The sequence below is a fragment of the Rhea americana genome, unplaced genomic scaffold (assembly GCF_003343005.1).
Source record: "Rhea americana isolate MKP2758 unplaced genomic scaffold, rheAme1 scaffold_213, whole genome shotgun sequence".
NCBI lineage: Eukaryota > Metazoa > Chordata > Aves > Rheiformes > Rheidae > Rhea > Rhea americana.
Genome location: NW_028186289.1, coordinates 973,739 through 986,263, shown reverse-complemented (window position 1 = coordinate 986,263; position 12,525 = coordinate 973,739). Strand labels below are relative to the sequence as shown.

The 12,525-nt window shown below is 38.5% G+C and overlaps 1 protein-coding gene across 9 annotated transcripts in view; it reads left to right on the top strand.

The window, feature by feature from the left end:
- The window catches only part of PHLDB2 (pleckstrin homology like domain family B member 2), a 70,466-nt gene that overhangs the window by 1,455 nt on the left and 56,486 nt on the right, over positions 1-12,525 (top strand). For 6 of the 9 annotated variants that reach the window (XM_085304929.1, XM_085304930.1, XM_085304925.1 and 3 more), the window contains exons 2-3: positions 7,483-7,591; positions 11,129-12,477. In XM_085304929.1, the coding sequence (XP_085161055.1) occupies positions 7,543-7,591; positions 11,129-12,477 (1,398 nt within the window). In that variant the 5' untranslated portion in view covers positions 7,483-7,542. Of the gene's footprint in view, positions 1-74; positions 241-7,482; positions 7,592-11,128; positions 12,478-12,525 lie in introns of those variants that run through there. The other 3 variants (XM_085304928.1, XM_085304927.1, XM_085304931.1) reach the window with 3 other exon arrangements.

The following is a 12,525-nucleotide window of genomic DNA, read 5'->3' as shown; positions in this document are numbered from 1 at the left end:
TTCTTAAATATTTCTTTTTTTCTAGGTCCTCGTTCTGCCCCAAAGATAAGGTATTACAACAGAAAATGAAGAGACATGGAGATGAAAAAGGGCATTGTAGTGCAAAATAGAATCACAAACAAGGAAGATGGGCTTGTTTTCCCATAGTGAGAAGAAATAATATAGGAAAAAGTTATAACATGGAAGAGCACTTACTGTGGTGTCAAAGGGAGGGATACATTGAACAAAGAGGGTAACAGGGTAAGAGTTACTTTTAAGGCAGTCAAATGGTAACTGCTTACTGTTTTAAGAGTCAGTAACACCTCTTAATGATTGTTCTAAGTGCTCCCTTTTCCACACCAGAAATTCCTTCCCCTTTGATCCCGACAAACGCTAAATCGATTCTTTGGGGTATCTATGTTTTCACTGAGAGAAAGGAAATCTTTGGTGGCATCTGCTAGGACAAGAAAGGTAGTCATATTTTTTTTCCATTTTTTTCCAAAACAGTTGCTATCCATACTTACCAGATACAGTTAGCAAAGAGTGTCTTGAAAGTATGCAAACATATTACTTGATCATTATTCAGAAGGAACATGTTTGAGTTGGGTCAAAGAACTAAATGATTTTGGATAGGAAGTGACAAGATCTTGTCTCTCTTTTCCACTTGAAGATCTGGAGGAGAGTTGAAATAATACTGTTAGTGCAGGAAGTACTGCTCTATTCACTCTAAGTTCAGTATATTCTCTCCATTTTAATTTGTTAGTACAGTTAATTCTGATGTGCAGTAGCTGGCAGTATAGCAGACAGTGCTTCGCTTTCCATTCACTAGACAGCTATAAGATGATGCCCTGTTTCAGGTGTTCAGACCAGCTGCTACTCCTTTAAGTTTTGGTTTAGACTGTTGGGGCATATCAAAGGTGCCATGGAGATCCAGGAGAAGTTCTTCTGTCTGTGAGGTTCTTTAAAGTCCTTGATATAGGAATGAATGTGTCCAGGCTTATTTTTTCATACCCGTATCTCTTGCAGATGCACTCAGATATTAATTGAAGTGTTTTTATTTATACGTGTTAATCATTTTAAATGGTGTCACTGCAAGTATAACACCTGAATTTCTCACTCGAGGGAACTGAGTGTTTTACTGTATTTATGTAGGCAGGCGTGCAGCATGGTCACAACAGCCGCAGAGAACACGTCTAGCCAAGTCCAAGCCACTTTAGCTGTCACTGTCATGACGGGGTTTGCCAAGCACTTGTGATGAGAAGCATTTTGTTTGGGAGCATGCTCACTGCCACAAAGTGCTGGAAAATGAAGAAATATTAGAGAGCTGGAGGGGATATTTAGAAATATGGAGCAAGTGTCTCAGGAAGGGAGGCAAACTGAGGAGAAAAGGACAAAGGAAATAAGAGACAGAACCTGTCAGAGTGAGTGGGCACTGAAGGAAGCCGATTAATGAAACAAACTGACAGACTCAAAGTGGCAGTGAAGGAAATCAGAGCAAAGCAAAGTGGATCATGGGCAAAGGTTGCCTGAGAGAGAAGGAAACCGTAATAGACAAATAGCAAAAAATGGCAAGGACATTCAAGGAGGGGGGAAAAGGGGGCAGAAGATCTTTACGGCTGCTTTATTAGTCTTTATTTTCTGAGATTTGCTCATCTGCTGCTGGTAGTAAGCTCTCACTGAACATGGTAAGGGCAGCCTAAAGGCAAATTTATGGTGTCAAGTAGTATGTGAAAGGAAGAACCTTTCCATAGGGTCTTTCTGCTCCTGTGCAGTGTATGAAGTCAGATTCATAATTGTTTTTGAATCAACATCGAAATTTTAGCTGAAGATGCAAGAAAGTCTGTATTTCCTGAGCTTCAGGAATGAAAATTATATTGGTTTAGTGTATTGCTGTGCTTTTATAACCACACTAGATATGTTTGTTTCTCTTAGTCTGCACAATTAGATTTAAGCAATCATCAGCCACCAGCAGAGCTTTCTGTTTACCATGTCTGTTTGTATTTTTTTTAATCCTGATTTGCAAATCTTTTAAGCATAGTCAAATTTTTTAGTAGGAAAGTAGTTAATGAAATAGTGCTAGGAAAATACCTGGGAGCTCATTGTTACTGAAGTGAGATGAATTAGCCACTGGGTTAGATAACTGACTTTAAGCTCAGCTACTGGAAAGGTACCGAGGTTGAGAAAACTAATACAGCTTTTTGAGGTTGAGTTGTTCTCTATTAGCCCTGTTTTGCTGCATGAAAAAAAAATGAGTTCATTGTTTTAATATAAATCTCTTCTAAAACTTTTTTTCCTGTTGATGGATTTTGTTTTGGCAGAAAGAATCAACTTCCATATTAGAAAAGTACTTTTAGCCTCAGCTTAGTTTCATTTGAACTAGTCCAGGTGAAACAATAGTTGATGTGAGTACAAAATTAAGAGGAGGCTAAATACCTGCTAAAATAATGCAGTCTGAATGAGTGTTTTAATCTCTTGTCCTGCCAAATTGAGCAGGAATGGGATTAGAGTTATTGAAATATGTACTTTAACGGTTACAACTTCAGCTAAGAATAGCTATTATTGAACAAAAGTTACAGAGCTTCAACATTTCTACTGTAATTTTCTTTTGGATTTACTCAGCAGTCAGTGTCTCTTATGTCAACTTTTTAAGTTTTTAATCTCAAGTTGTAATCACTGAGCTACAATAGTTACACAGTAATGAATATTTTCATTTTTGATGCATATTTAAAATCATTAGTGTTCATGACCTGATAAAATACATGGTTTCATCCTACTGGAAAGGAACTGGTGGAGAGCATCCATCCTTATGAAGTACGATAGAATCATATTTGTAAAGTAGGACAGAATAATTTAAAAAAAATGTATTTAGGTGCAATTTTGGCTATTTACTTGGAATAGCTAGGGTAATTACTCCAGTAAAACAGGTGTGATTTGTTAAGGACAGCAAGTTATTTGTGGTGTGTTTTGCTGTTGCAGTGCCTTTCTTTTTTTTTCTTTTTTCTTTCTTTCTTTCTTNNTTAACTACTGAGCTCTTTCTCCAATATCCAACCAACATGATCTTTTCTTAGAGGAAAAGATAAACTGTTAGAGCAGCTTCCTCTGCCTCTCCCTTTTCCACATCGGAAACCTGCCGGATTACAAGGGAGGGACTTAATCAAATCTGATTCACAGATGTTTGATTTTTAATTTATTTAGTGTTGGTGCAATTGCCAAGCTGTGTGCTTTGGGAATCAGAACTCCCTATATCTGTAACCAGACCTTGTGGTTGTTTGCAGCATAGGGACCAATGTTTTGCAGGATCTGTAACATGAAAGGCTGGAGACTGAGCAGTTTTCAAGGCTGTGCTGGCAGGGAATTAGATGTATCTCAGGATCTAGTATATTGTGTTGCAGGGGAGGAGGAGTAGGAGGACAGGGAGAAGAATGTAAGTGGATCGGTAGATAACAGCCTTGCTGAGTTCCCCAGTATGATCCCCATTAAGTGATGTGTCCATTCACTAGTTTATGGGTGTAGAATCTCAACTGAATTATGCAGGTGGCTTTCTGTGGATATATTGCTCTAGTTTGACAGGACGTTTTAAGAGGTTGAGGGAAGACTAATTTAAACATGAATATTTTTGAAGGTAAATTATAGAGCCCCCTGAGTTTTACTTCAGTAAGTTAATTCAAACTTCAATAAATTTGAATTTATCAGCACTTTTTCTTCTGTAAAAATAAGCAAAGTTAAGGAAAAAATACAGTCTTGATTTAATCAGGAGCAAGTGTATTGTCTTAAGATTATGCAGGAAAGAAGTAAATCAGTTTGGTAATGGAGTAGTCCATGTTTGGACTTAGGTGTGGTAAACCCTGGGAAAGTTAAATCTCCAGGCATTGAAGCCATTAGCACTCATTCATCACACGTTGTTCAGGGTGGAAAAATTAAGGAGGCTTGCTTTTCTCACGAACCCTATGTGTTTTATTGGAATAGATGAAAGGGACAGTAATCATTTAAGAACCTTCTTGTTTCTGAACAAATGAAACTCTTAAGGATGTTGTGTGGATTGTAACAGGGATGATTTTCTGTTATCTCTGTCCGCTGTCACTTGGAGTATCATGTGCTTCCCATGAATGGCTGTACTCAGCTCCAGGAGCTTCTGAAGACAGAGAACACAGTGTAGCAAGAATTGCTGGGAATGACTTCTTGTAATGTTTTCTAAGAAATTGCAGAAGAAGAAATGATAAAATGCAGAAAAAACTTAGAGGAGAGACAGTTCAAATTTAAGAGAGCCGAATTTAATAACTTTCTTTAAAAAAGACTTTATTTTCAGTTAGAGGAACACCTCAGCTTTTTCTGAGGATTGTGACAGACTTGGTTGGTACTGTAACAGCAAGTTGTATGCCATGAAGGTCTTTTCTGAAGGGAAGTGGATATTAGCTGAGGTAGAAGTAAAGGAAGGGGAAAGAGTTGGATATGGTGAGAAAATATCACTAAGATCTGTGAAATAAATGTTGGGCAGAGTTGTACCTGTGGCTTGGTAGAGCTGCAGCTCTATGCTTCTGAACTGCATGAAAGGAATTTTATTATAAAGTAAGCTTGTGTTATAATATCTTAAAACTGGAATCCTTTGTTTGTCTCACAGCCTGTTTGAGTCATGAATCACTGTTTCTTCTTAATTTGGCCTGGGCACTGTACAGATGAAACATGATTGGTAATGCTGTATACATTCACTTCTGATGACTTTATAAATACCAGATGAAATCATTTTGCTTCCTTCCAGACAAGGCAGAGTGCCGTGTATGCTCTTTAATGAAAATCATTCTAGCTGGATGTTGGGTGAGGCGCAGTATAATCCTAGTCTCAAACAATATGGTTTCATGTGAGCAGATAAAGCTGTTCATTGTGAGCTGTTTATTTGTTTAATTCATTAATTCATTAGTTGTTTGTTCACAGGAGAGATCTGTAGGAAGAAGATTCTTTTCCAAAAAAAGAAAAATCTGGTTATGTTCATGTGATGACTTCTCTGATCTCTAAGAAGAGAGATGTGTAATGAGTTCTCAAACTTGAGCTGAAACTGTATATTTAATCTTTTAAAGATATTCTCCATCTTGTCTACTAGCAAACCCAAGTATTCTTTAAAATGAACAAACGATTGGATTTTCAGTTAGTTAGAAACCCTTCTCCATCAGTTGTTCTCTTTTTAATGTCTGTCATATTGAATATGTGGCAGCCATGGCCTTGTGAGATAGACAAGATGCATAAATATATGAGGAATGAACAGCTGTTTTTTTTCCTTTGTTTTTACTAGCGGTTTCACCAAGTATTTTAAACAAAAAGCGTCAAAAGTAGAGATGCAAGATATCTACTTATTTCCTTTCTTCCCAAGCAACCCTTCCTTTTGTCTTTTGATTCAGATTGTCTATATTTTAAGTTTCTGATTGATAATATAATTATACTTTTTGGTATAGAGTAATATGAAATTTCGTGAGATGCTAGTTCTCTATGTGAAGTTGAACATGTCCTGAGAAGTTACAGCATTTTCAGTTGTCTTCTGGGGAGCACTGAGCTTGAATTGTAGTTTTAATAGCACCTTTCATTGAAGCAATATGCCAAGATGGTAACATAGCAGCAGTTTTAACAGAATTTCTCTATCATTTCTTAATACTTTGTGGGCAGGCAAAAGGCAGAATGCCAGTTCTAAAGGATGGGAGAACCACTTTTAACTCTTATTAGCACTCAATGCAGGAACCAGTTTAATTAAGAGATCTGCATGTTGACTGTGTGTCTCTAACTGCCTCCAGCAAGCAGAGTGCTGAGGTCCAGGGGTAGTCCTCTTAGCTGCATTCCCAGCAGTAAAGGAGCCTCTAATGCTGTAGAGATTTTTGAGTTGGGAGGATTAGTGGTAGCAGGCAGTTAGTAAGAGAAGGCAAAGCAAGCTGGAAGGAATTAGGGAAAGAATCTCCCTGTGGGGCCGAAGGCCCAGCAGGGTGAAAAGAACAGTAAATGTTTAATGGCAATAAAATAATCTGTTGAGCATGAAACTCGGGTTTAAGGGCTATTTGCTATCCAGGCTGTTTCCCACAATTTGTTCTGGAAAACTTCAGGCCTGTGGTGCTGGAGAAGGCAGATGTGGAGCCCAAGTCGCCCTAAAGAGGTAGGGGGTGTGAGGGGCTCTTAGCTCTGCTTTACCCCTTGAAGGGCAGAGCTGTTGCCAGAGAAGGGTGAAGTTCATGTTCTTAGAGACGACTGTTGGAGTGAAGCCCACTGCTTACTGTGAAGAGAGGTGCCTGGCAGAGGGGAAACTCTCTCCTTAGAAGGAGTGAGAAATGACCTCTGCAGAGAGAGACTGGAGAGAGAGAAAAGGCATTACAAAGTGAGATCAGCGTAGATATGATTCATGCAGTAACAGAGGGGAGGGAAAGGACCTGGCTAGCACAGCAGGAGAGTGCTTTCCAAGGGAAGAAAGCAAGGAGATAAGAGAAGAGCCAGAGCTGCTGCAAAGAAGTCTCTCTCCACAGAGATTTAGTGGTCAGCTTGCTGCTTTGGGGGCTGTCCTCCCAGGAGAATAATGCAAAAAAGCATGCCAAGAAAATTTTGTGCAGCAGAGACCTGAAATTTTGAGGTTGAGAATACTGAGGCTAAATGGGTGGCTCATCTGTAGACAGCTTAAGCCATCTGTCTCCACTGATTCTTTTTTTTGCCATGTTTCTATTTGCTTTTGCAGAATTGAAGTGCAGAGAGCCTGCAGATGGTCACCATTAATTTTGTCACTTGATGCATTTTTTAAAAGCTTTTTTGTCAACCTTTTAAAAACAGATGTGTGTGTGTGTGTGAGAGAGAGAGAAACAAAAAACAAAAAGCCCTAAAAAACTCAACCTTTTCTTTTGATAGAGGAACCTGCTGGAGATCTTCTATTTGGATTTTGACTTAATTTAGTGTTTAGTGACTGAGATTGAATTTTGGTATTTCTTTTAAGCTAAGTCTCTTTTTTCATAGACTTTGAAGAATCACTTTGCCTTCGCAGTCTGTTTTCTTTGGAAATTTAGAAATTGTTTCATGCCAAAATATTTTTTATGCATGCCTGTTGTTAGATGGGTTTCTTTGTGATTGCAAGATGCTGGCATTAGGTGAGATGAATTTGAGCTGTTTGGGCTTCTTCTGCAGAAAAGCCCAGCCTTCTTAATGATTTTTTTTTTTAAGGAAGCCACAGAGATGCAAATAGAACTCAGGAGCTATGACTGATAACTACCTGCACAGATTTGAGATCTTAGATAATATCAAATTATCAAATCAAGGTATATGGCCTTTTAAACTGATAGAAAAAAATGCAGTCAGGCTTTTTACAGCTTTCACATTAAACTTGGAATGTCCTTTCCAAGTATTTTTTAACATATTTCTTTGTGAATTGTCTCTGGAAATTCTTGAACAAGAAAAGTAAGTTTTGGTCTGTACTGCATATTTTTAAAAATGTTCTCAGAATGTATTTCTTAAAACAATATTTTTTTTCTTCGGTTACTTTATTTGCAGGTCAAGATTTATCTGGTTCACTCAAATTAGCTTTGTCTTAACCATCTTGTAAAGACAAATATGATGCCAAACAGAAGTAACATCTCCTCCTTCCAGAATGTTGGATCAGGTAATCAGTTAATAAAGATGAAGTTTGTTTGTCATTTTACTTAGATGTTTCTGAATGTGGTGTTGTCTCGGTCCTTTAGTTCTGCTGACACTTAGATAAGATCAGTGCTCTGCTGTTATTCCCTGTCCAACTCATTTTACCAGCCAAAACTGAGGCCACAGTTGTGGTATCTGGATACACTGAGCACAGTCAAGCTGTCCATCCCCTATCAGTTTAATATTTGGCTGGAGTACATATCGATAACGCTTAGCTAAAGAATTCAGGGAAGTAAGAAAAGAAATGAAGAACAAGAACTGGGGGATAAAGAACAGGAAGGGAAGAATTTGCTTCCATATAGCAAATGTTTCCAGGCAGCAAATGCTTTGCCAAAGAGATGAGTCTTAAACTGTGCACTGAGGGTTACTGAGGGAGAGCTGTGACTGACCTTGAGGTGAGATGGCTCCTATACACACCACCTGGAGCTCCCGGCCCAGCCTCTGTAACTGCACATGAAGGCAGCATCAGCAGGAATGTGCAATGAATCCTGCTATATTCGTAAAATTACATCCCACACATTACTTAAAAATAAACAAAGCAAACAAGCTCTGGTTTGTGGGAAGAAGTTAAGGTTCAGTTAAACATGTGCTGTAGTCCAGTTAGGGTTTAACCTTATGATTGTGGACACTGTGGCATTGGAACCAGAAACACAGAGGAATTGGCATAAGGTGTATGTAGAAGAGTTGAGTTTGAGTGGCTACATGAAGGTATTGTGACCTTTTTTTGCTGTACTTGGTTGGATTTAAAGTGCACTGAACCCTTCATTGCTGTGGTGAACAGGCCTGAAAGTTTCTATGAGTTAACTTGGTGTTTGGCAAAAGCATTTAGTTTTCACAGGATTAAATGTATACTACTAGCATTGCAAGGGAGTGATAAACAATTATTAAGTCTGCTGAACTATTAATATAGGAGTCAGTGGAATGCAAGAACATTTGAACCTCAGCTGTGCTCAAATTATGATATGAGATTAACTTTCATATTTAAGAGAGATTTGGAAAAGGGAAGACAAAAGAAAGTAGAGGTTATGTTCTGTTGCAGAACGGAAGTATACAAGGCGTATAGACTGTGTTTTAATATTTGTGCTGTTGTAGAATAACAGAATTGCAGAATGGTTGAGGTTGGAAGTCACCTCTGGAGATCATTTGGTCCAACACCTTGCTCAAGTAGGGTCACCTAGAGGATGTTAGCCAGGGTTGCATCCAAGTGGGTTTTGAATATCTCCAGAGAAGGAGACTCCACAACCTCTCTGGGCAACCTGTGCCAGTGCTCAGTCACTCTCACAGTGAAGAAATTCCTGCTCATATTTAGGCAAATAACTTTCACATCTTGTTGTTCTTCTTTATAACACCACTAATATGATGAGTCCTTGATCTTTTTCAGATGTCTCGACAGTGTTATGATGAACATGGGTCTCATTCTTCCTTTTGTTCATTTGAACTTTATCATTGCTATTCATCAAAAGTTGTAAAAGTAATTAAAAATATCAAATAAAGTGTCGTATTATAAGAAAATGTTTTGCTTACAGCAGTGATAGTCTGATAGAGAGTCCTGTAAACTTAGTGCTTCAAATGCAACTTAGGTAGYTGTATCATCATAACAAATAAAATCATGGTCTATATAAAAATACTGAATTCTGTGCAGAAGCAAACCCAAGGCTTGAGTCTGAAGCTACAGTAAATGTTTTCAGCCATTAGTAGAGCTTGTAATTAGCATACACTTAGCCWAGTCCACTGTGCTCAAAAAGGTGTTTACTTCAGTATTGCTCATTCGTTTTATCCTTTGTCTGTTTAACTCCATTATTTATGACAGTTACCTTTATTCTTAAATTATTTTTTTTCCCTTAAGAATTAAGGAGAATGTGTTATTATGCACTTAGACTTTATGTAATTTGCATAAGTTAGAGATCATTTTCACAAGCCTGTGAAACAGATGGGTATTGAATGATACTCTGGACAGTAATGAATTCCAATTTATTTTTTGCCTTGTGTTAACAAGGCCGGTCCCATAACAAAGACCTTCCTCAAAGGATGCATTGCCCCCTTCCACCAGATGTGTTAGCCTGGTGATCCTCAATGAAACTGAATTGCCTCAGCTCTGCTCTGAACATGTGGTACAGGGATAAGGTGAAATACAAATTGTGTGTCTAAATTGATATAATTGCCTGAAATGGTATTCGGAAGAGGACTGAAGCATCACATCTGAGAATTTTCAAAGCGCTTTCTGTGTTAAGATGCTAGGTTTTCCTGTAGAGTGGCAGTCTGAGACTAGGTTTCCCATGAGCTGGTTGAAGTCATAGGGGAAATGTGACTGAGCCCAGAAATGATCCTTATTTTCAGAAGTAACACCTTATTTTCAGAAGTAACACTTGGTGGCATTTCTGGAACTGACACTGAAGAGTGTCTGCCTTATTAATTTGAGGAAGCCTAGCGCATCCAATAAACTGCTCTAAAGGTTAATAATGCCATTTCTATATCAGCTGAGGTCTGAGTGCAAGCCTGCTCAAGGCCTCTTATATGCCACAGCAAATGATGCTGTCACTAGCTGGACTCCTTTCTCTGCTTTCTGGAAAGTGGAATTCAGGACTATAGGCTGGAATTTGTCATGTAGTTGAATGATAATATTTGCCACAACAAAAGCTTTTTTAGTGTATGTTCGCTTCCAGAATGTAATTTTTAATTCTGAACATGTGTTAGGGACCTGGGAGCTTAAACTGCTGCCAGTATTTTTAATGGTCACGTGAGTTTATTTTGTTTTATTTTATTTTTGAATTAAGGCTAGTATTATACTTCCTTAACACAATCTTTTAACTAAAATGCTGTTTGCAGATGTAGTTATGCAGCTTTATGTTTTAAAAACTTCAGAGCACTGAGCTAAGATCCTTGAAAATTGGACCTCAGTATTATACCTGTCTGTAAATCTTTACATTACAATCCACAAAGTGGAAACATTAATAATAATAATAAAAAAAACTCTTTGTGAGCTTTGAAATTGGGTTCATTAGTCTATTGGAAGGCAGAGCGCATTAGCTGTTCGGGTTGAAAGAAAAGGTGGTCTAGAACAGTATCTTAAGTTCTGTATCCTGAACTTTGAGACATATATTCAGTTCTTCTCTCCCATCAGCTTTGCCTCTTGTCTCTGTATCTCAGTTCATCAGCTGTAAAAGACAGTAAAGGACAATACTTATCTCATGGACATCTCAGGAGGCTCAGGATTATAATGGCTGTGTTCTCCAATGGATAGGACAACAAAGGAAGAATCTAGTCTCTTCCCAACTGTGTTCTTGATTTGTAGTATAAATTTGGTGATGTTCCTTTCCCTCTTTTTCTCAGTCTTTAGCTGCAAAAATGGGTATTAGAAGGTTGCATATGCTTTCCTTTGTCTAATGATCTGAGATACATTGATAACAAGCACAACAATTACTAGTGTTTTTTAAAGTTAACATGCAGGCATGTGCATATAAGAGGTTCTTAACTTACTTAATTTTTTTTCTATTGCTTACAGATTCCAGTAAGATTATGGCAGAGTATAGCCATACACAAAACCAGATGGAATTACAAAATGCTGGTTTGGGAAAGGGTTCTGTGGTGAATTCACTTGAAAATGGTCTCCAGGATATTATGGAAAACCTCAACCCGAAGAAATATTCATCAAGTCTCAAATTTAAAACGAACGGGGACTATGCTGGTTCTTATTTAACCCTTTCACAGCCTATGCCTGCTAAACCCAATCCTTCTTCCAATGTTAAAAATACACACTCAGTTACCAAAATTCAAGGAGGTAAGCTATTCCCTTGCGAGAGCCCGTATCTTTCAGATAAAAGCATCTCTGTAAAGCATTTGAGTTCTGTATCTGGCAGTTCTCCATCCTTCAGCGGGTACGGTTTGGGAAGGACAGAGTTTGATATCCATGCCAACAGAGAAAATGAAAAATCCCTTGGACATATGGATAAATTTCTCTACTCAAAGTACAGTCAGAAAAACAAATCTTATGACAATGTCTACTTCCCAGGAATGCTGGACACAAAGAAGATCTCAGGCTCTCTTCTTACAATGTGGAATGGAAGCTCAGGGAGTGAACTGATGCTTTCACCTGTAAGCAATTCAGGGGCAGCCAGCATGCCTTCAAGCCCAAAGCAAGGCAGGCGGATGAATGTTCAGGACAGCCTAGCTCTTCAAGCGAGACCAGTTAAACACAAGGATGTGGTGACAGAGCCTCTGGGTTCACGACCTAGGAAATACTCTGGCGGATCTCTAAGTCATATGGGAATGTACAGTCGTTCCCTACCCAGACTTCATAAATCAACAGAAAGCCAGCTGATGCCATTAAGTTTGCCCCCGAGAAACTCTCTGGGTAATACTAAAAGGAAAAAACTTGGTGAAAAAGATCTACCTCAGAATGCTTTAGATGCTGATAATTACCTGAATTTTTCTTCTTGCAGCTCAGGGGTTTTGGCGCATGCGAATTCTGTGTCTGAGAATAATCCCTATGTTAGTTCGGCTCTTAACGTTCCTCCAAGCCCTCGAATTGCTAGAAAAATGCTTTTAGCTTCCTCCTCCTCCTTTCTTTCTGATGATTTTGATAGATTTGGGCTCTCAGGAACAAGTCCCAGTAATTCTTTCTCCCCTGTGGATTTTGACAGAACATTCTCTGTCAGAAGAAACCTATCCACTAGTTCCATAGAATTTGATGAAATGGATTTGGAAAGTTTCAGGCAAACACCAAACTCACTGCAAACTTCTGTAAGAGAGCGGAAGAACAGCATTAGTTCCATTTCTGGAAGAGATGACCTCATGGACTATCACAGAAGACAGAGGGAAGAGAGACTTAGGGAGCAAGAGATGGAACGTCTGGTAATTTTTCATTTTCCTTTTAGTTTTTTCTGACGGTTAATGTTTGCA